General features: G+C 35.7%; 1 protein-coding gene across 1 annotated transcript in view; it reads right to left on the bottom strand.

The window, feature by feature from the left end:
* LOC106637985 (proton-coupled amino acid transporter-like protein acs) overlaps window positions 1-21599 on the bottom strand; it is a 32640-nt gene extending 11041 nt beyond the window's left edge. Inside the window, exons 1-3 of the mRNA XM_014350983.2 lie at window positions 21227-21599; window positions 2839-2885; window positions 2473-2598 (exon numbers count right to left, since the gene is read on the bottom strand). Coding sequence (XP_014206469.2) covers window positions 2473-2598; window positions 2839-2885; window positions 21227-21262 — 209 coding nt within the window. The 5' untranslated portion in view covers window positions 21263-21599. The remainder of the gene's footprint in view (window positions 1-2472; window positions 2599-2838; window positions 2886-21226) is intronic.
* Between the last annotated feature and the right edge of the window lie 3732 nt (window positions 21600-25331).

The raw sequence follows: 25331 nt of genomic DNA, 5'->3' as shown, positions 1-25331 counted from the left end.
TTTTTTCCAAAGACAAGATTACGAGAGGTGGCATTTTTTTTAATCAGCGAACTTTGCACGTGACTATTAATATTCATTCATCGTGGTATGGAAGTAGTAATTCTCCCTCATCAGAAATGCACAAAACCAGAATTAAAAGATGAAAAAAAAAAAAAAAAAATAGATTCGTAGTTTGTGACCATGCATTAGTGAAAAAATCCTTGTAAAGCAATTAATTCAACAATAACGCTTTCGCTCAACCTAGTTCTGGTTTTGAAACACACGCGTTCCATAATTGTAGTGCTGATGCAATCGGTACCATTAGCCGTGCGCGCATTTTTATGAAATATTCATTTAGCCGCTGAAATGATCGAGTCATTCTGGTGGGATAAAACTTACAATGACGAGAGTGCGTTGGCACAACCTGATTTCACGACAAAACCATTTTCACCGAGTGCTTTTTTTTAACTGCCCGCATACAAAGGTTAGCCACGTTTGACAAATTAAAAATAGTTTTAAGTACTCTTTTTAGATATGAATGTTATTTGTTTGTTTTTTTTCTTATTGTACTCCAAATTTAAAGGGGATTAATTTATTCATTAAAACGTTTTAGATCATCTCAACGGATGAATTATAGTAATTTTAAAATAAAAGACGTGTTTATACTGATAACATTTTTGTATAGCAACATTTTTGAAATAAAAATTGAAATGAAAAATTCTATTTTATGTTGGTATTTAAATAAAAAGAACTGCAAACTTTAGTTTGTTAACTACTGCAGGAAAAGTCGAGAAACAACGTATGTCCATGGTATAGGATGAATGTATTTCTTAGTTTTCCGTCAAAATCAGAAACAAGTAATAGGATTATTCTACTGTTAAGAACATGATTTTTATATACAAAAAACTACAAATCAACAAATCAAGAATAATTTGACAGGACTTTGTTAGCTACGATACCTAAGACAAAAAAAAAATTATTTTTATAATTGTAAGACCTTCCGTTAATTACATCATATACCTGTAAGTGCTCTTAAGACCTTCTATTTATTACTTTTCAGTTTAACATAAATAATTCAAAATATGTATAAAAAATTTAATTACAAAGTAGAAGACACTTTCTTTATAGTACGCGTAATTAATAAAAGTAGTAGCAATGAAACTGCTTGTACTTAAGAAAACCGTTCTTGTCTGATTTTTTGCAATAATAGTAGCGTGTTTTCACCATTTTTTAATACACTTTTCATACGAATCTTAATTTTTTACTTTATTGGGCAAATCAGTCCATGGCACATATTTGACTTCGAACTTCAACGTTTTATCGTTTGTGTGGTCAAAAAAAAAAAAAAAAAAAAAAAAAAAAAAAAAAAAAAAAAAAAAAAAAAAAAAAAAACGAGTGAAACACTAAATGACGGGCAGAGAAATGAACTCGGAAATGAAGGGGACCTATAGTATTATCCGTATTTAAAGTCTGTAATCCTCAGTTATCGATCACTAATAAAAGTAATATTCAATCCCATCCGTTTACACCTCGGTTTACACTAACTTTCATTGTCACCGATAACAAACATTTCCATACGAAAAAAAAATTTTAAGCTCATCTACAAGTATGGGATCGAAATCAATTGCTGATCTGTGTACATTCCACACACAAAAGTTAGTTGAATGAAAGCGTATTAAAACCATACGACTGTAAACAGGAATGCATTCGGCGAAGGGTATATCGCTACAATGTACTTTCGCATTTCCATCGCTCAGCCCTGATGATGACTGTACAAGGACGTCGAAGTATTGACTTGGACAAGTGTAATCAAAAAAAGCATGTGCAATACTCTGTTTCACTCCAAGGTCATCCCTCGACCTTTCCTCGAATATTCAACCGATTTTTTAAAGCTGCATCAATCAATATTGTGCTCAGGCCGATGGTTATTCAAAAATGCATTTTTAATTGACCGACCATCCAACATTGACGAACAAAAACTCACCGATCGACAAGTACTGCATAAAACCTACCGTTCACCGACAGCTAGCGATAATCTCGCTAAGAATGACAATCCAACGCGAACAAACTTATAGCTGTGGAGTCGTAAAAAAAAGTTTTTTTTTTTTTTTTTTTTTTACGAGCACTCGACGAGCGCCGTATGCACAAAGCGATTAATAGGCACCTCCGCTTTACGACAATCGTGAGCGAGTTATCCGCTTTGATCTGCCAACGGGCGCTAAACGTTATTATTCTCGTAAGTGTACGCACGTCTTTCTGTACCCTATAAATATTTCATGACGCGCCTCGTGCCCTTGTTTCATTGTCACGGTATTACGCGCGAGTTCACGTACGTGATCCAAAAATTTGCCCGAGCTCTTGCACGTGACACGTGTAGGTACACCTAAAAAAACCATCACGAAGAAGCGCAATCGCGTCCAAGGCTCATTATAATCGTTCGTTAAGGCGGTGATAGATTTTTCGTGTAAAACAAAAGTTTGATAATGCACTCACGTGGTCGGGTGTTGAACCTGTCGGTGCAGGTATGGGTCGTAGTCCCCTTCCAGCTCCTTGGCGATTTTTCTCTTGTCCTCGAGCTCAACGGCGTGGAAGCCGTTCGTAAGGTCTTTCGTTCCGTACCTACAAGGACATCAAGGACATGCACGTAAATGATTGTGTTTTTTTTTTTTTTTTTTATTCATTATTTTTATCCCGATTTCCGGCTTCCAGTACCGGTTCGTATTCTTTGCACACGAGTAGACAACGTTTGTCCCTTGTTTGTACTATGTTTGTTAGATCAAGGTGCCGTTTTTGTTTATTACTTCGCGATTAATTTACGTAACGTTTCCAAACATATAGTAACGTTTTGAAAAAACTTACCGGCTGACATTGCTGAGCTGTGACTTTTTGCTCGGGTCAACGAAGTCCTGAAACAAAAACAAAAACAACGTGATTTTTTATAATCTCTCCAAAACAGTCGAAAATTGTGGAAAATGTCAATGCGGGTCTTTAAAGTAATTTAGAAACAAAAAAAAAAAAAAAAAAAGAAAACGATCCCGGTATTTCCTGTTCAAAGGCTGATTGCGGAAACAAATCCGCTCCCATTGTCGTACGAAGCTCCCACGCGTATCACGCGCGCCTCGTGCGAAGGCAAAAAATGGCCCACTCGGTAGCAACGATCGCCCGGACACAGCCTTCACCCGTGGCCCCGACACCAAGCGCCAAGGATGCCAAAGCAAACTCGCCATGCGGCGATTTTGCGCTGGTCATTATCTCTCGTTTGACACCTCGATCCAACTAATGTGTTTTGGCACCAGGATCGAGCGGAAAAATCCCCAGCGCCTTCAATTAGTCTGTACGCTCGCCTGACTGTGCGTCTCGCCGTATTCATTCCAAGTGCACTGATTAGGCACTCTACGTACACGCGAGACCGGTTTCGGTGGGTCCGAATCGGTTGACCGCGAGTCCAGATGCTCCAAGGATCGGTTACCTTTAGTTAAGGGAGTATCCCTTTTATCGACTAGATTCGCTGTAGAAAACTATGTTACCGGGTGGCATGGTTGTCAATGCGTTGTACACATGCATACACGAGTTTTAACCTAGTTTTTTCATTTATTAGTAATTTTACATCCACTGAATGGTTATTTAAAGAACACTTCTGTGATCCTCATACATATTCTCCTTATAAAACAAACATACACCCATTAGATGGCATATTAAATTGAAAGATACATTTTCACTAGCAACTCACGTCCAAAGCTGTGAACAGTCTTTAAATTTTATTTGGAGCTTTATGCCGTTATTTACCTACACATTTCAAATATCATCAAAATCTTGACGTTATTACGCATAAGGGGGATACTCTTTTAACCAAATGAGATTGGCGCAGTTGTACGCCCAGACACGCTCCGTAAACCCACGGCATTGACGAACCAAATGGTGAGAATTAAAGACGTTTTGTGATTGTGCTTATCCACACAAAGTCCTCCGTGGTTTGTTCAATAGCCGGATAATTTAATCATTCGACGACTGATGGTTTTTGGAACCCCGTGATCTTACCGCTACATATTGTCACGTTCACTTCCGAATATTTCAATCAGCTGGAAATTTGTCCAGCACGAGCGCAAGAAACCAGCAGCTTTCCTTGTTTGGTTGTTGTCGACAGCAGATGAGGAAAAACACGACGCGTAACGAAGAGAATAATCCAAATTGCGATTTTTCAAGGTACACATCGGTGTATGAGCGCGTTACGTGAACATTCCTTGCGAGTGACGTGTACCAAGCCGTGCGGTGAGATTATCACCAGCGAATTAACTCCATTCTATAATGTATCTCGCATTCAGCGAGTGTGTAATAGCGTTACGGCTGGGTGTTTAAATACCAAGGAAAATACTTTGCTCGCCAGCCGTCACGGATTTATTGTTACTGATCTCGATCCATGTGGACTTGGTGTAGAAAAAAAATTATCGCTCATTTTTTTTTACCGTCTATTATTCGCTATTAACACAATTTTTGAAAAATAAACTCGATTTGATGATATACTTGTTTAGTTGCTCTACCACCATTACAACTCGTACAAATACAATAAGAGAACAAGGTAATAGGAACCTGATTATTTGGTTACATTATAGATGTTGGATTTTGTTAAAAAATATGCAAGAAAATAGAATTGTCGGTCATTACTAAATGTTTTTAATATACCGAGTAGTGTACGGAAAATTTTAATAGTAATGTTTGCATTTTTTCTCAAGTCACTATTCAACTTTGACAATGGAAGAAAGATAAATTGATTTCTAGTCGTACTTTTGCTCTTTATACAGCTATCGCTTAAGTTTGTAAGACTATGTTAATGCTTGAAGCTTATAGATCTGCATAATACTTGTGGGTCCTTTTTCTTTCAAATAAAATTTTTTTTGGATTTGAGAGTAAATGTATTGGCCAATATTCCTCAAGATCATGCACGTTTTCATTTTAATATGTAGACACAATTTCGTTTTTTTTTAAATAATCGGAGCAGTAGCTAGTTACAATTATTCTATTTTTCATAATATAAACAACGAGTGTACCTGAAAATTCGCTCAAGTTCTTCAGGAGGTTCCATTATTGTCTTAAAAATGTAGAGGCAGCAGAAAAGCTTTCAACAATAACTATTTGAATTGTCAGGAAATTGTGTGAATTTTTTTCAATATTTTTAAACAAAAATTTTTTTATTAATGATGATAAACAAACTTAAATTCATTTGATGCTCTCCAGAGCTCGTATTAAGAGATAAAATTTTATCAATAAAAAAACCTTGAGGAGAAAAATATTTAAAAAATTCACATAGTTTTCTGACACTGTAAGTAGTTATTATTAAAAAATTTTTTTGCTTTCTTCGTATTTTGAAATAATCACTGAACCTGTTTGTATAATAATCTTCTTCTATTAATAGGAGGTTCAAAAGTAGGTTTAATTATTGTATCAACAGTCTTTGCTGCAATGGTGAAATAATATTCAAAAAAATTGTTCCTAACTCCGTCGATTCCATGATTATTTTGAGCTCCTTTACTATCGTAGTTATTTCTTTTTTTTGCTCGTTTTTTTCACAAATACGTAATCAATGAAAAAACCAACATACAGTTGTAAAGATCATTTTATCATGGATACTTTTGGCAAACATCCGTCTTCCATTAAGATAATTAATTATCTGCACATAGTTGATCAATACTTGCATTTTCTACGGATGAGGTATAGAAAGTAGCATTGGTGATTTCTCCCAACAGAGTTCTGTTACGTAAAACGATAGAAGATCTGCAAAAATATATTTGAAATCCATTCGTAGGTAGGATTAATCATTCGGTTGTTGGCAACTTCATAATTTAGTCTCTATTCGGAGAGCCGAGCAGTGCTGATCAAATGTAAAAAAAATCAGAATTATAAAAGTTACGGGTGGAAGGTGATTGGAAGGAACATGATTAGCTGGAGAGTCCGAGAGTGGATCGAAATCTGCAAGGTGTTCTCAGGACTTAATCAGCCACCGGAAACACGCGTGCCCCTGATGACTGGCTTCATTGAAGATGATACGTACGTCATGCGCTGATTCTAGTACGTGATGACATTCACGTGGATGATCTGCTTTTGAATTTTGTCTCTTTGCTTCCATTCTTTGCTCCTCTTTGTTTCGAGTGATATATGTTGTATGAAATTTTTCATATCGTACCTTTTTAATTGTCGTAAGCAATAAAAAAGGTTGTACACTCTTTTTCCTGACTATTATGTACATAAAGTTTCTTGATACGCACTGGAATTTAATAACGATTTTTATGTGTTTTAGATTCTAAACCTCTACATTGAATAAGATTTAATAGTAAGTGACTTTGAACAAATTAACTGAATGCTTTTTGACAATACAGTATTAATTTTATCTTTAGCATCTTATGGAATTAGAACAAAAACAGCACTAATATTATATTAGAAAAATAAAATTGGTATCCAGACTATTTGGATTTGGTTCTATTACTTGTAACTCGTCACAGTAAAAGCTTATTCAGTATTGATTTATGTAATATTGGTAATTAATTTTCAATTTTCATGAGAAATCCAAAGCAATAAGGCATTTAAACTTCCCTTTGAACCAAGTGAACCAAAGGTTGACGATTCGGAGAAAGGTTTGATTGTAATCTTTAGAATACTGAAAAAATTTTTTTAAGACGTTTTGCAAGGAAATAGGCCGATTCGTTGGATAATTTTTTTGGTTGGTATGACAGACGAGGGTAGAATCTACCGAAAGAACACAATACAACTCAATTTTTAAGTATATTTTGGCCAGTAGTGTCCAAAAGAGTTTATCAGAGAATAACGTTTATGAAACATGTTAGTAATCTTTACAAAAGCTGATAAATTAGGCTGATAACGCGAATATCAAAATTATAAGGCAAACAAATCTGGAATTACATTGATGATTTAATCGATAAAATTGTCTGGGCACGCAGTTTACTCGTGAAATTGTTTTCATACATTTCAATGCATGTGTATGTATGATATGTAAGATACAAAATCTAAGGGATAATACACATCAACTGATAACAATGATGTAAAACATTTCGGACACATCAAGTATATAATTTTGATAGATAATGGTTGTGCGTAAATGTATACTATATACTTGATTACATTTACGTTACCATGTGTATCTTTTCTACACTTTCAAATCTAAAAATCATCAAAATCATCTTCAAATTAATTTTTTACGCCTAGGCACATGTGTAACTTTGATACTTTGCTACTTTGTCACTTTGATAAATCCTATAATCCCGTTTCCAATATAGTAGACAAGATGAATCATGATATGAATAGCTGAGTTATCAGATGATTTTATTTATCAACGCATCTCAATTGTTTGTGTTAGGGTCATATTTTATGACTTCTACGAATATACATCCTACGATTATTTTTGTAAGCGTGCACACAGAGAGAATTAAATTAGTCAATTTAAAAATATTTTTCCAAAAACGTTGTATCTAACGATTTTGTTAGAAATTGTAAAGAGCATTGTTGTTCTTTGATATTTATTGTAAGGCACTTTAACAATAAACAAGTGAAGATTAACCAAAAATGCGAGTGAGTATCATCGTTTTCCTTTGTTTGAGAAAAAGCATTCGCACATTGGCGCATAAATGTAAGCACGACCGTAACACCCAAGCGATAACATTTGTGCCAGATGAGAGGGGCAATATATCCCTGAATTACTCGACTTAATTTCCGGGTTGAATATCCCTTTATCAATGCACGCGGTAAAAAGCCGGCACGTTGGCTAAAACGATCGATTCCTTATCCGCGCTTAGGATCTCTTGCACTTTATGACCGACGTGGCAATGAGTTTACAGCTCCGCATCCATCCATGAAATCATTTGGACGTGGAATGTGGAACAACAAAGCGATTATCTCTAAATACGGATTAGTTTTAAGCCGTACGTGGTATTTTTGTGTTTTCCCAACAATTCGTTCATGATACTCGTCGTTTGTGATTTTTATTGTGACGCAAGAAACGCACAAACACGACTCCCGTGACTAGGGGACGACACCTCGTTGTTTTCACATTCCTGTAATTGGTCCCCAAAAATGCGATGACGTCGGCTCTCGCTCCAATCCCCATCAACCCAAACACTGCCCTCAATTTGTTTTCGAGCGAGCCCCAGTGTACCGAGAGCAGTTGGCCTTGGAGGAAAAAAAAAAGCGAGAGCGCCTTATTTCCGCATGCCGGCCGGAAAATTATCCAATTCTGATGTTTGACGATTGAAATAAAACGCTCGGATATAAGCGCGTCACGTGTTTACAGTGACAACCACCGCTGCCGTCCTCTTCGGCAACCATAAATCTTCATCCAGCCCATGTGCTGGATCACGTGTAATATCAAGGAAGCTAAGCGCGATTAGATCTATTTTTATTGTTTAATGTACAGGACCGAATTTGGACGGAAGTCAAGCGTTTAAGATACGACCAACCGTGTCCTCTCCTGTTTAGCGTGCAAATTGATCACTACAGTTGGTGGATGTCGAGATAAAAAAACAAGAGCTCCTTGGTGAGAGCTGCCACTTGATGATTTATTTTAGAGGGCTACGCACTCTTGAAGTCATTAAAAAAGACTTCATAAGTCATTCTAAGTCTTTCAAAGACTTCGGACTTTTTACCAGGACTTCACGAGTACATGAAGTCATTAAAAAAGATTACAAGTTATTCAAAAAGACTTCAGAAGTCTACAAAAGACTTCAGACTTTTTACCAGGACTTCAAGAGTGCATATGACTTAAAGTCACTAAAATGGACTTAAAGTCATTAAAAAAGACTTCAAATCATTAAAAAAGACTTCAAGTCATTCTAAGCCTTTCAAAGACTTCAGAAGTCCCTAAACTTCATATTTTTTACTAGGACTTTATGAGTGCATATAGCTTAAAGTCATTTAAAAGACTTCAAGTTATTAAAAAAGATTTCATAAGTCATCCTAAGTCTTTCAAAGACTTCAGAAATCTCCAAAATACCTTAGAGTGCGCAGCCCCTCAACCATTTTTGTACGCTTGGAAGAGTGAGAAAAGTCCTAGGAAAATATCTGGTGAGGCGATTGCTTCGTAATTATCACCTGGATTTTAAGTCCACCCAGTAAGTAGATCATGCTTCCTAGGACACACGCATGCTTGCATCAATCGCACATATTAACCAAATACGAACGTGGGCGTACCGAGAGAGTGTGAGATACGTGCTGCCGTCATTATTCATTGCCTCTTATTTGAAGCGGCTCATGAGTTGTGCTGTCAGAGCTTGTTTATTGTAACGTATACACAACTGAGACGTTTCGATTTATATTTTAGCGCGTTGCACAAACCAAAGAGCATATCTTTTACGATAGGTATCCGTGGTCGACAAATGTTTGCCCACTGAATAATTATCAGCCGAGAAATAAAAAAAAATTGGGTAACATTAAGGAAGAAAATGCAATATTTACCTAAATGTTTTTTTTGATACTTTTTACTCTCGTTGGTGGAGTAATTTGATGTTATAAACTCCACAATTGTCATTGTTTAATCTAAAATACACCGTTACCGATAATAAGGAAACGTTACATTAAAACTCTTACCAGCTTTCATAAATAAAACAAACGTTTCTTGCAATTCATAAAAAATGCAGCATTTTCTGAAAACCCTTTCTCAGATTTCATAGAGAATTTGGTAAAGATGTATTAATTTTCACAACTAAATTTGCTTACAGCAAGTAGTATTATTACAAATTAAAAAAAAAATCAGCAGCTAAAACGTTACTATTGACCAAAAGTTTTTATTAGTGATCACCAAGTGAATCATTTAGTCATCCATCAACAGTCATTCTTTTTGACAATAAAGCACCGAGAGGAATTGTAATTGTTACAACAAGTTACAATCCAAGCTTCTTTTACTTAGTTTGCCCTTTTTATTCTCTAATCAAATATAATCGATAGATGTTTCAGGTATACTTGAAATCAGGTATATTTTAGGATTAATAAAAAACAAGGGTCTATGTACTATCGAAACAAATTTTTCACAAATGTATAATACGATAAGTTCAAACAATTATCATTTGCTTTTCATCAGATGTTTGCTGTTATTGGAATCTCAATATACATTTTTTTTGTTCCTATTCATCAGAAAAAACAACAATTTTAGATTTCACAAGAACAAAGAAATTTTTATTCAAACTATTTATGAACTTTGCATCAATAAGTATCAGTTAAGATTTATTTCGTTACTTAAATAAAATAAACTCATGTTATCTATTCAAATCAATAAGCCGTAGATTAGATTTATGAGATTTTATTGAGCATGTAAGCCTTATCGATACGATACGAACAAATGAGCAAACATTTAAATAAAGAATGTTTGTAATCTATTTGTTTAAACTAAACAAACATTCAGTCAATTAATAACTTGACAGTCAACGATCCACGAAATTTCAGCTTGGATTTATTCAATTATTTTCTCAGCGCAGTAACGACGTATACACGTCTACGTAATAGATTTGCAAGAAATCTAAATCAAATCTTGTTTTGTTATGTACAAGATAAAAAAGACGATTCCGATCTTTCAAGCAGCACATGTTCTGTACGACGCTTCAACTGGTCTACTAAGATTAAAAAAAAAGTAATAAAAGTGACAAAGTTATGGAAGATCAAGAACAGTTGTTCACTGATCCATGATCGATATGACAGAAAAATTAGAATCAAAGTACCTCTAACGAAAATCAACGAATGAGGTAGTGGAAAAGCGACAAGTTGGATCAAAACGTCCAGAACCTGTCGAACAACAAAAAGATGAAAAAAACAAATTGACTGGTAACAGACCACAGGAGCACCTTAGCTATATCTTGGTCGTCCCAAGTCTCGTGAATTAATGCACTTGAATCACCAGTGCGTGGCTTACAATATGAAAATCAGCAGCACAACGTAAGCACCTCGTGCGTCCTTGGCGATCAAAAGACGCGTACGCAGTACCCTGATAAGCAGCAAGGACGCCCGCTTCTCGCGTGCAGTGCCTGGCTCGTTTCAAAGGGGCCCACCCGCCGAGCCATTTCAAACGGGAGAGTCTATACGGAGCGCGGAACTTACGTGATTCGAATACGCCTCTCTCCCTCTGTGTCCCTCTCAATACCCGACCGGACTTCCTCAACCTTTGACTGCAGCACACACTGCTGGCACGGGTGCAGTACACTGAATGCGAATCGCTGCGTCTATTGTTTCCGCGTTGCGCGTGACTCACGATTTTCTATCGAATCCCACGTACGTCGGCTAAGGCCTCAAAGACCGAGTGTCCGATTTTTCGGGGTGATGGAAAATGTTTTACACCCTTTGTCTACTCGCTGTCCATTCGTACTTTACATACGTACGTTTGTGCGTTAATCTCTTATCTCGAGTGTTTTGAGCATGTGTTACGTTACGATATCAGGTGTTGATCTACCGTTTGGACATCGAGATGGGCTTAGCTTCGATCGGCTCAGGTGAACAGATCCAATAGACCGAACTCTGCGATAACGCACATTATCGTCCGATGATATGATGCCGATGGGCATTGAGAAGCGTTGTTTTTTCTTTTTTTTTTTTTCTTTTTATTTGTTACCTTTCAACGAGTTCTTGAAGATGGAGGTGAAAAATTGATCGATCGATCGACAGCGCCTGTACTCGGTGGAATGCGATTTATCGCGAGACGCTGGACAAACATCGGAATTTTTTTTTCCCCACGTGCCTTTCGTGTTTGGGCACGAGGTAAAACCGATTCGGGCCAGGGAGGCATTGTTATTAGGAATTTTTTTTTTTTTATTTACAGCTTCGGCTCAAGGTATTTGTTAACGATTATTCGATAATACAAAACGACCGCCTCGTTGTCGACACGGAATCTCGTTTTGTTTATTACTTATTCCGTCCGGCTTATCGCTGATCAGTAAAACTTTGTTCTTCTTTATGAAATTTGTCAAAATATTATTCGCGACCTCGGCAAAGACGCGGTTTTATTTCTCTTTGGTGGAAATATATTGTTCCGGAAAGAGTAACAATCTTCTTCATTTTATTACACTGATTCCAATTGAAAGAGTCTCACAAGTAGGGTCATTTTTCAATGACACATGGAATACATCTCTTTTTTATGCACGTTACTTTTGATGAGTAAATAAACTATTGTCCACTGCACATATATCGCTTGCTGGAGCGAAGTTTACTAGTATAGTTACATTGTTCAAAAGGGTAAGCTGTGAGGTGTATACGTTCGTGAAAAATTTGGACGATATCAGTGTGTCTCGTACTTTAGTTATCATCATCAACTAATTGTGTACAGGATTGCTGTTTTTTAAGAAAAAATAATCAATGAACATCATACTAATTGTTCTATTCAATCACCGTAATAAGACGGACTTGTGACATATGCTCGATGAATAGAAAAAAAAAATGTAGCCCAACACGCCGTAAAATCAACTGGGAGGTCTAACTAAAATAACTAAACGATAAATTCAATTATGTTTACCAAACCAATTGTTTGCGTGACGATGTGACTCTTTTGATATTCATGATCGCATTTTTTGGTTGAATAAGCTGTACCTATATGTTTGTTTCCGTATACAAACTCTTGCATGGATGCAATGTGCAGTGAGACTGACCATCACCATTTTTTATCTCAAAGGAACGCGTTGTGGTCCTACATCGGCGTAATCTTGCTGCTGAGCACAAAATTTTCCTATCCACTCGAACAGTAACGTGACGTGACGTCACATCAAATCACGCAATTATGATAGTGTCATTGTTATCATTCGTTGTAACGCGTTACGTTTGACCAAGTGCAGACTCGCTTCAAGAAAGCTCGATCGTATAAGCAAACTGTTGAGATTACGGACGATATTTTTCTTATCAGCACGTGAGCCACTGTTCTTAGGCTTTGCCCTTTTTTTTTTTCCTCCGATTACAACTCGGTCGCTTCCATTGAAAAACACACGAGTCTGGAAAAATCGAAATTCCTTCCAAGGTTGTTATCCAGTATACGCTAATCAACCCAGTAACATTACACATCATATTCTATACAGCCATGATTACAGTGCAGCCGAAATTTTGCACTTGCTAAACGTTAAAAAAAGAATGCCTTCTTACAATCTTGGGAATTTAACGGTTAGCAGCTACTTGTCTTAAGGATGCTCCTTCAAAGTGTGACTTAATTTGTAAATATCGTGCCACTGACAAATTTTATTCTTTGTGAAAGTAGGAACAAATTTAAATTTTTTAAGATATCTTGTACACTTAGTTTTTCCATAAAAACGTAATAAAAGTTGGTGACTGGATAAATGCTCATTGTCATATTAACCATATAATGTTTAAGTAACAAGGCTATTTTTATGGAACTTCATTCTCATACTAGGGGTAAGTCGGCGAAAGCAATAAAAAGAAAAATAATCCAAATTCTTTGCTGATGAACAAAGATATATGCAAACGGACAAGGATTATCAAGATTTGAAATTTTGCTCACTCTTTGAATAAACGGAACTACCGTAGTCACAAATAAAATTTCAGTTTTCGTAAAGTCATAAACTTACAGCGGATTAACACTAAAATCGGACCAAGTGGTGGGACACCAAATTTCTATTGTGTATTATAAAAAAAATTGTAACTGATTTTTTTTACATATGTGTAGTATACTGAATGCAATTATATCCAAGTTTCCGTTTTAGGGCGTACAGTCTCCTCAAAAAAATTATAGGCATTAAAACACATTTGAAAAGACTTTTTTGCGCGACTACAGATAAGAAAATTTAATTGTGCACAACAAAATAAGTGAAATATATATATTAAAAAAAATATTTTAATTTGTACTGAAAGATTAATTTTGGTGCTGAAAACAGAGATTGGAAGGATTTCTTAGAATATTATAAGATATCGTTGTCACCATCAGATATTTCTTTAATTCGATTGTTAGCTACTCAGTTTATATTTCAAACGTACGACTCAGCAGTTGCGAGCACGTCAGTACACAAAAAGCTTGGAACTTCAGGTCAAGTATTCCTTCCGAATCATTTTTTTTTTTTTTTAATTGATGATACACAGCTAAATCATAATCTCATGAAACTAATCATAATCCCAGTAACGGATGTGTTTTGTATGGGTAAAAAAAGTTATTTTGACATAAGCGGCTACTAGATTAATCACCCTCTAAAGTTAGATCAGTCAAATTATTCAATATTGACTAATTATAAGTGAAAAGTCGTTGACTCATTGTGATGAGTAAACGACATTTTACTAATTCGCAGTAAAATTTGACCGATTCAATAACTTTAGAGAGATATATTAAATATACGAAAAAATGGGCTGTTACGAGCTCTCTGAGCATTTGTAGATACATTGAAGATTTGGGTATTGGATCAACTCTAGTTGGCTGAGAGTAAATTTTGTACAAAAGTTAGTCTTACGCAACCAAAAGAACATCTTGTAAGTGCGATATTTTTTTCTTTTTCAACGTGCAACTATGTGCTGAGATGAACGATGCCAAAATTTTTCGCTCGATACAAAAACCATACCAGCTATCAACAATGAAAAGCCGGTGGGACAAAATAGTAATTATTTTTGTTGTCGATTCATTGTTTTAATCCCACTTTCTCGGTGCGTCACTGCAAACAAACAGTCATTAACTCTACAGCGATTGTACACATAAAACCCGAGGAACGATGATTTTTAAAAGAAATTTGGGAATTTCCGAAGTACGGCCACGAATTACTCTTGTCGCAGCCAGTGATAAACCATGTAAAGTGGTACTTTATATTGACTCATTCGACGCACACCACACCCTCGAGCTCTGCTATTTTAGTACGGGGTGTACATGTGAGTATAAACAATTATCACACGATACGAATGAAAATCCTACTCGTGTACTTACTTCACTGCGAGTGCGCGGTCACATGCAGTTGCGTAAAAAAAAAAAAAAAAAAAAAAAAACAACAACAACATGTTGGTTTTCAGGTCCGAATCAGCAGTGGTAGGTACGCGCTCCTGTCAACAAACACAGCAATTTATCAGAGAGGAATCCACCCAGAGCTCGGCATCCGTTCGAAAATCATCTTGTTCCGAGAAAACGAGGAAAAGATACGAGTACGCGTCCAATGAACTTGAAAGATTTCTCTCGATGAAACACCAATTTATTCATATTATATATACCGTAAGCGGAAAAGTATATCGTCCCGGAATCGATAAGAAAGGGGGGGGGGATTCAGTGCCAAATAAATTGTACAACAGTGAGCAATAGCTGCTTGTTGCGTTAGATAGTGCGTCACTGCGCCACTGTGTCATGTGGGAAGCCCATGAGAAGCTGTAAAGAGTGAGAAGCAGGTCCGCAGAAGCTCTCTCTCTCTTGAGGCTTTTTCCAAGACTCACTTCGCTCATTCCGCAGTTGCGTAATCACACCACCATACGGAAGTGGGTCGGGTGGTGTTGTTATCTACTGGACTGACGCAATAACGATATACTTAGGCCGTGAAAGATCTTTAGACTTTACCATCTAAATTTGCTACCACGTGATTCAGCGATACTCCCCGAGGACGCGAATATAACCAAATTTCTTTATATGTGGCTTGGGGTGCTCCTATAGTAGATTCGTTTGCTTCCGCGGCTCCGCGTAAACGTTTACCGCCAAGATAGAGAGAGAGTCTGTGCACCGCTATGCACCGAACAGAGAGAGCAACGGCTGTGCACGTCACGTGCGCAGCTGTCGTGCACGTGAGTTTTGACACATACTCCGTAGCTTGCCCGCGTGAAAATCCTGTTTGGCTCTCTTTTTGGGTGTTGTTAGATTTTGTACCTCAAGCGTTATGTGCTACATCCGTGGCTTCCCAGACAAACCGATTGATCTCAATTTTTTTTCAAAATTGAGTTAGGATCTGAAAGCATATCCTTTTCAAGTGTACTTTCGTCCAAACAAACTTTTGAAATGATTCGAGTTACTCATTATCCGTAATCGGTACAAGACCTAACCGATAAACTGCCATTTTCCCGGCCCAACCGATAAAATGATGTAAGAAAGTCGTTACTGCAGCAAAAATTGATAATTTTAAGGTGCCGAAGTCATAAAAGAATATTTTATTTAGTAATTTTCATCTTTTTGGAATAAAACTGATGTAAGAATGTGACTTTTACAAATAATTAATTAAAGTTCTCGTGAAAAATGAATATGGTGCGGTACGTGCGACTTACGTTGCACTTGGGCTGTTATAAGAGAGAGAGAAACTAGTAGTGAAATGTCAAGTTTTCATTGCAATACAGAGACCGGGCTCAAACAGTGATGAACCGGGAAAAATTATTCGCACCCAATTTTTTTGTGCTTTTTTTTCAAAATATAGTAATGTACTTAAAAGTTGATTTTGCCACCCAAGAATGAGATATTGTTTAAACAATTTTTCTTATAAACAATTTCGTCAAAGTTGTTTTTTCGACCTGAAAAAAATATTCTCAGATTCTTTGGCACATTTGGAACAAAAAACCAATTGAAATGTATACACCTAAACCCCACTGTTTTCGAGTAAAAAATTCCCAAAGTTTCAAAAAATGCATTTTCTCCAATTTTCAGAGCTCCACGACAGTGTTAAATAAACTCATTTTCATATATTACAACACTAAATTATAAACTGTAAACCTTCCTCTACAATCTCCAAAAAAGAAAATGTCGAAAAGTTGAATGGCAAGATTGTTTTTTGCAATAAACGTTCAGAGCGTTTCAGCGCGCGCTCCCGCGTGAGTGTATACCTATATATACGTTTCGTGGCTCAGTGTGTAGTGAACATTTATTGCAAAAAAAACCTACCTCTCTCGCAGGGGCCAAAATATTCATCACCTAACGTGAACTTACTTTGGCGATTGGCACTCCGAATTAGTTGAAACACCTGCAATTGCAGCCCAAGCTAGGCTCCCGACTAAAAGTAATCAGATTCAATATTTTTTCAATGTCATTTTAAACGAGAAAAAACGAATCGCGTTACTTGTGTCGTTGTGACGATAGAACTGTACTACTTACTACTATATTATGTTTGAGTAATAAAAATCTACTATGCGATAACACCTAATTAGCAAACAGGTATGGCATAGATTTTCGTGGTTGAATACGTTCTTTTGTTGAATATTCACAAATTTGAATAACTGAATAAGTTCTATGTTCCGCGAATAACGCGCGGTATCAACGACAGCGAGATCCGACATCACTCACAAATAGTGAAAAGTATACATTGCTATGAGATTTTTTTTAACGATGCTTAGGTAGAGAAATGAGGATTTTTGTAATGATTTCAACGTTAGCAGTTAAACATCGATGAGTATCTGTAAGTGTAGTCAGGTTGTACTTTTGTATCGATTTTTTTGCGACAGTATGCGTTGTGAGTACAGTTTTGTGACAAATGTCCTAGGTACGATTGTAACGGAGTACGCGTATAGCAGGGTGACCAAATATAGCGATTTATTGCAAAAGTGGGGATTTTTTACTTTCGTTGGCGATTCAGTTTTCAGACTTAGCAAATGGTGACTTTTTAGTGATTTTTCAATACCTCGTTGACGAATTTACGGCTATTTTACGCAGTATTAATAAGTTGAATCAACTGTCTCATGCAAATAGGTCGAACTTTCTGATGAGAATACATATAGAAAAGTGACTAGTGACGAATCGCACACAGAAAATAGCTTTTTTTCGTACAATCATTGTTGTGATTCTATTTTTCATTTAATATTCTTGTGTTAATGACGCTGATATCAAGAAAAGTATAGATAAATATTTAATAGAACAAAGTTATAAGCTTTATGAGCAAGACTTGATGTAAATCATTACCAATTTAAAAAAAAAAAAAACAATGATAGTCATGTGGCTTGCAATGTTAAAATATGAAAAGAAAAACTCAAACGCATGTATCAAGCTAAACTTTATACCATCAGAGAATATGCAAACAAATTTGAATTACAAAATAGTGCGCAATATGTTTTACGTTTAACACAGTAAAAATAGATGGATGTTTATTTGAAAGAAAGGTTGAATTTTTAAATTAAATAGAATTTAGAATTCTTTAGTTAATATTAACTTGACGAAAATAGAAAAATCTCATTCCAAGTACAAAGCTTTATCAATGATTAACTGAAGCGAGGTGAAAATTCCGAAATAACGTTTATCAATAATATATAAGGTATATCTATGTAAACGTTTACGAAATTTTGAACTTTGGTGAATTGGTCGTTGCTTATAACTATTCGTAAAACACTAAGTCATCATTATTTACATGTATGATAAGGAATACACTGAATGGTATGCATATAATCTACAAAACTATCATACAACCGTAAGCCTTTTTATGAATCAATCATTGCAGCGTATAAATATAAATGTTTGATGAAATATTTTGACCGATTGCAACACATAAAAACACACCACTTTAAATTTCATTGGTTCTTCTTGATTGTAAGGCAATAAAAGGTGCCGTATTTTATGTTTTTCGTTACGTTTATGTTCAATTTTTTCAAAAAAAATTTATTTTGCCTAATGATGGATATTCCTTGCTATAATAGTTATTTGAGATCATATTTTTATATCTTGTATAACGCCAACTAAAGTACAATCTACTGCGGTACTATAATTTTTACCATTAGCAGTGTCATTGTAACTAAAATTTTTCGTATGACTTGAGACTTGTGTGTTTGCCAATACTTTTAGCAAAAAAGTGTTCTGTGTAAGGTCAATGTCCAAATAGACCTCACCATCATGATGAATCACAAATATTTCGGTAATTCCTGCTACAGCTAAAAGATAATTGTGTAAGAGTCATAATTATGTTTTTCCCAGGCGAGTGGGAAGAAAAGGTGTGTCATCAGGAAATACAGTATACAGAGTTCATGGCCTGCCCGTTTGACATCGAAAAACAAAAAATCAACAAGCAATCATCGATTAATGAATGTATCCGATTGAATGAACATCGTCCATCTCTGCCAATTCATTCATAAAAAGAAAAAAAAGAGAAAAAAAGAAAAAAGAAAAGAAAAAAATGGTGAAAAATGTGTCGCGAAGGCTCTTGCAACGACTGCTCTCCCAAGAAAGTCGCGGCTGTACAAACACTCGGCAATTATCTCCTCGGCAATGAAAACAGATACGATTGCGTGTTTATCCCTCGTAAAGCTGAAAAAGATACCGAAAAGTTAATCGGTGCTCGAGCATCATCGGCGCACACACACCTGTTGTTGCCGATAATATTTCCCGCTGGCTGTATTGTACGCAGATAGGCTCGCACCCGATCCGATCGGCTACCGCCGGGGCAAATTTTCCACTCGGTGCAATGATTGCGAGCCGGTACCTATACACGGAGTACGTTGCGAAAAACGATAAGACTCGCCGCAGAGCCTCGTCAACAGTTTGCTCGAGCGAAATATTGGGTTACCCACAGTCGCGACGTCTCCTCGCAATTTTTCTCGGAAGAGAAAAGACCCGATGTACCGGGCGACTCTGTAACTGGCGAAAGAAAATAACACAATATCAGGCAGGAAAGACGACACCGCGAGCCATTGGGGAGCAGTGGTCGCGAAAACGGAGGCATGAGGTTTTTTTTTTTTTTTTTTTTTTTTTCTCGATACGGTGCAGACAAAGATTCCTTCGAACGGAAAAACGCTCGGCGAGCTGGAAATGCCTGCAACGCGTGCAAGCCTTCGGTATTAATTGGACTGGCCTCAAAAGCCGCGAGGCGCTAACTTCCTTCGAGGCAACTGCTCGTGCGAGAATACGCGGCGCGTGGATTCACGATGACTCTATTAGTCCTGTGCGTTGCTTAGATTCAGATGCCACCACCAGGTGGAAATCCAACCAGACCATGGATGGAAAAGTATCGTCCGCCCTGGCAGCCCAACGCGTGTCCCCCACCTGTGAGTTAATGGAAAATTCGTTGCAACGGTTATTATCCTCGTGTCTGTCAAGTCGTGCGATGCATGAAACTCCTCCAAGTTGCAATAAAAATGGCAAAACCAGTTTGCACGGAATGTCGTGCGTGACGTGTAGTGTGATAATTTCAATTGTCACACTCGGTGGAATATTCCGACTACCGAACGAGTGTGGTTGTAACGAGTTTCTTTAATTAACGCCGGAGAATTTCAACCATCGAGTGAACAGGTGTTGTCGATGACTGTGAATCGCAATATTGATGACTATAGTGACATGGCTTACAAGATCTATGCTGTACACGTTAGGATGCGATCGTTGTTATGGAGAAAAAGTCGTTATCATAATTTTCAGTTTCAAACGAACGTCCATGAGGAACCTTTTACTGATTATTATTGATGATTCGTATGATAGAAAACTTCGGCTCGTTACTGTAGTTTCATCGTTTTGTAATTGTACGAGAGAAATATGGCTCAAAACAGGAAAGTTGGTTAAGTACTGTAAGACGATTACTTTGTCAATATTTGAACCAATTGTGAAAACCATCGGAAGAAATGTACGGCAATGAGATCATGATAATGTACTCTTTTCAACTCTTTGTTGTTGATTTCGCGTCATTTCAGCGGGGAGCTGTAGTAAAAATTGATAAAAAATGTAAACACGATGGTCTTTTAGTTTCTTCAAGCACCCAGAATCTCATTAATTAATCTTCCTCTTCATAGTTCTAGCATCATTTCGAAATCAATTGTGACACCATAGTCAAATTTTCCTGCAGTTTTATGTCGTAATTACATCAATTTGTTAATTCAAGATGAGTAATAACTATAAATTAACGCACTTGGCCCAAGTGAGATAAAACGTGCTACACTCCTTGCAGTAGCAAACTTCGCGTAACGATAGCACCTAGAAATCCGTGATATAATCTTTGTGATGGTCGAATGTATTATTTATGGACAGTTATCACTCTACGAAACCGCATTCTCGAAAAGTATCACTAATGCTTTCGAAACCCCACTTGACAACTACGAAGAAATCCCAAGCCAAGAAACAATTTTTTTTATGCACACCATTTTCATCTAATGCAACAATTATCTGCTATCCTTGCCAAAATTTTTGCTGGTAACGGCGATACGCAAGAAGAAAAAGTGACCGATCGCGATTGGTGTACTCCAACGCAAGCCGCGTTTACCAACAACCACCCCCGTGTTCGCCCGATGAAACGCGGGATCAAAAGCTTCCGTGAAAACGATCGAAATCGGTAGCGAAACTTAAAAATGGCCAGAAACGAGAGTGAAAAGGACCAATATCTGGAATATAAAGAAAGCCGCGAATAAAGAGAACGGAGGAACTTACCGTGCTACCGGTGAAGGCGTAATTGTCGTGCGACATGTTTCGGCGTTTTACAACGTGGCTTTCCAATGCTGGCTCAAGAGTTGGTGAAAAAAGAGAGAGGTACAATCGAAAGTGACAGCGCGGGAGTAAAAACGACGACAATGGTAACAGCCGGCGGGCAAAGGTTTTGTCTCACTCTCTCTCTCTCTCTCTCTCTCTTTATCTTCCTGGTCTCTCGAGAAAGTCCCCCACCCCGTCGTGGTCCACCGAAACGATCTGTTGCTGATATTACCAGCTATCAGCAACAACTTGGACTCAATTTTCTTTTTTTTTTCTTATCACGAGTAGGTACGTGCGCGCTCGTGTTGCGACAGGTAGGCCGGCCGTTCTTAGACTGATCGCAGCACCGGGCCACGAGTATTATTTATACGGCATTACGCACGACAGAAATTTTGCCGCCACCGCTTGTGCACGTACCTACGTACTTGCTTGCTGAATTGCGTCTACGTACGTACGTATCCTACTCCACTTGTACGAAATTATATATACAACGTTTGTGTACGCGTATTAAAGCTCTGCCTTGGCCACTGCTACTTAAACTTATACTTGCTCCTCCTGGCGTATATTATCTTGATTAGGCGAATCGGCACCTATAGCTCCGATGTACATATACGTACAGAAAAAGAGAGTACTCTCGCGGCAGCTGTGGAGGTACGTCTGTACGTATATATATACACGGGAGTAGTGTATTTTGTTGTGATTTTCTGTCGAGCCGTTTGGTGTCTTGCGGTCACGGACGACCACAACGACTTGTTACTCTGTTTTATTACCCTTCGTCGCTCGCACAAATGCGCTCACAGCGTGTACTTATTCTATGTACGCATTGTTGCTATTGTACTGGCCACAAATGCGTAAGTTGCCCGTGAAAAGTTTCCTCGACAGTTTAAGTGCTGAAGACTTTGAAGCGTTGTTTTTTTGGTGTACTTTTGGTTTAAAATGTTTTTTCGTGCCTAATGATTTTTCATGATGATTAGGGCGAGGTTTTTGTATTCTGATTGTTACTGGGACTTTGTCAGCATCCTTTTGAGGTATGAAATGGGCATCGCAGTGATATTAAATTTCTTGATCTTTGCGCTTGTGTTTTCGTTACTCTTGTAGATGAATAGGTACAAAAAATCAAACGACTTTACCATGGGTACATATTTTCGACACATTATTTTCTTGCAAATGTCAACATCTTTTGACGACTGAAAAATAGTTTACTGTATGCTGATATACGAATTATTTGATTCTTTCTGGTTTTTTTTTTTTTTTTTTTTTTTTTTTTGTCAAAGTCATATCTATCAATTAATTTTTGATACACATTTTGTCGTAAAAGTAAAAAGATGTAACATACTTAATTTGCAAATAAATCAAGTACAGTGGCAATCCTTGAACAGCTACGCATACCTTTTTCTTTACATCATTACAGGAAAAAAAAATGTATCTAAAGTAGGATTCGCTAGGTTGTGTAAAGTTTTTCTGAATTCAACATAATAGATACAACAATGTAGCAGCTAAGTTTCATGATCCAGCATGATATACACTACAGAGGGTATTCTTGGTAAAGGACGGGTAAAATACCCTTATTAAAATTTTTTTTTTATTACTTTCTAGGTCACAAAATGAAAAGAAATCAAGTCCTATAAATCCTTAAAATAAATTTCCCGTTGCGGGGAACCCTAAAAAAAATAGTTTTTACGCTTTAATTTCTTTTTCACCTTGCAACAGTTAAAAAAATTTGAAAAAATTTATAAATAATTAGCACACAACTTTTTTTAACGAAAATTTTTTGGAAGTGGCTACCATAATCTTCAGAACCATTATTCAAGCATAAAATTGCAATTTAAATCACGGTAAACAGCTAAAAAAAAAATTTGTTTTTCCATTATATGTATTTTTGAAGATTTTTTCTAGGAGTGTACCAATTAAAAAAAAAGATTTTTTCATTTTTCAGCTATTTTTAATTGTTTTACTATAATTTTCATACTGTTTAAAACATAAAGAAAATGGCAGTACTCATACGTAATTCTTATTATTATTTTTTGTTTTATTTCATTTTTAAGACAAATAATTATTGTAAATTTTTGGATTTTTTTTGGAAGTAAAGTATGTAAACATACCCGATTTTAGCGTTGTTTTTGTCATTATTCGATAATTTAATTTTTTTAGCTTTAGATTTATTAATTATAAAGTTTTTGAAATAAAATAAATATTAAAAACCAATTCATACAAAAACAAAAAAAAATAAAAAATTAAATTGGCAAATTGATTTTCAATTTATGGTTTATTTCAAATTATTATAATCAAGAAATCAGAAGCTTCAAAATTAAACACCGAATAATGAAAAAAATAACACTTAAATAGAGTATTTTGAGGTGTTATACTTTCAAGAAAAATCTAAAAACTTTTATAAAAACTATTTTTAGTCTTGAAAGTGAAAAAAAAAAAAAAATAAAAAAAAATAAGAATTGTATATTTAAAAATTATAAAAAAAAAGACGATTAAAATAATCAAAAACAGCCTGAATAACGGCTGACAAATAAAAATTGTATTTTTTTATCTAGCATACTATTATTTTTTTATATATTTATATATTAGTATTCTTTTCCGTTCTACAAGATGGGAAAATAAAATTTTTGTAGCCGTTAAAAAACACGGTAAAAATTTTACTTTTATGTTAAATGATGGCTTTTAGGGTTATATTAAGCACCCATAAGTTCCAAAAAATTTTTAATTATAAAAGGTAGTATGTAGATTATTCGAAAATTTTTTCAGATTTTTTGAACTGTTACAATGTGAAAAAGACATTAAACTGTAAAAAATAGGGTTTTCCGGGTTCCTAGCTACGAAAATTTTTTCAAAGATCTAGAACCTTGATTTCCGTTCATTTTTTGGTCTACAAAGTAATTTCAAAGCATAAAAAAAAATGTTTAAGTAGGGTCATTCAATCCCCATCAACCGAAAATACCCCTTGCCGATGGACTAAATACTGACAGCTTCTTATCAATAAATAATCAATGGAATGATTTAATCATTAGATGTTATTTATAAGTTGAATCATAGTATACAAAATCCAATATAATAAACATCATAAGACGTGGAATATCTACCATACTGTATAATTTTTTTTAACGTCTTGGACTTTATCAAGTAAGAAGTTTCAAGAACCAAAAAAACAATAATTAAAAAATGGGTACAAGAAAAAATACGTGCGAGTATAAGTATGAAAAAATATTCTTTAAATAATTCTGAGATTGATCTCATCAAACTCAGAAGACTGAAAAAAATCTTGATTTTTAATAAGGCTTATCATATACTAAGAGATAAAAAATAGATTAAAATAAAAATGTGACTTATTCAGACAACCTGTCGCTCACTTTACTACAAGGTGGAAAAAAATGTTCTTGTCCTATCTATTTAAATGTAATTATCGCTTGAAGCACTTAGGTAATAAAAAACAAAGCCATAAAGAGAAAATTATGCACAACTACTTTAACAAATAAATTCGTTTCTATATAAGCATTTAAAACCCGAGTTCTTCAAAATTTTACATTTGATGAGGTGAAAGTTGCTTGCAAAAATAACCATTTTCTAAATTCTAGTTTATTAAAATTTAATTCAAAAAATACTCTTTACTGCTTTTCTACAATATGTACTCCTATATTATCTTATTTTGATATTTAAAACAATATACTCGCCATATAGCCCATTGTTATAATTAATGTAACTAAATTAAATTCAGGAGACTAGTTGAATGTGCCACTGTATATTATTTGACAGTTTCTAGTAAAAAAAAAGCAAAAGAAGGGGTTTGAGAAAAATTCATCTGCATTAGTTTCTATGAAAGAAGTAGGTAACATGAAGAATTTTTTATCAATACTCAAGAGCGTAAGAAAACTCTGAGGAATCTGTATTCTCAAAACATTTTTAGTTCTCCAATAATAGCAGTAACATCTCAAGGTTTTTTGATCCATGCAAACTTTGTATTAACCATATTACATAAATCGATGCAAAAATAACTTAATCTATCTAACAGCTGCTACGTAGAAAAGTGTATTCTTAGTAAAAGAGCTAAATTGTTCTC

The sequence above is a fragment of the Copidosoma floridanum genome, unplaced genomic scaffold, assembly GCF_036245765.1.
Source record: "Copidosoma floridanum isolate Cflo_tuat_1 unplaced genomic scaffold, Cflo_Japanese_pri ptg000013l, whole genome shotgun sequence".
NCBI lineage: Eukaryota > Metazoa > Arthropoda > Insecta > Hymenoptera > Encyrtidae > Copidosoma > Copidosoma floridanum.
Note: the sequence above shows the minus strand (reverse complement) of the source record. Positions and strands in the feature narration are given on the sequence as shown.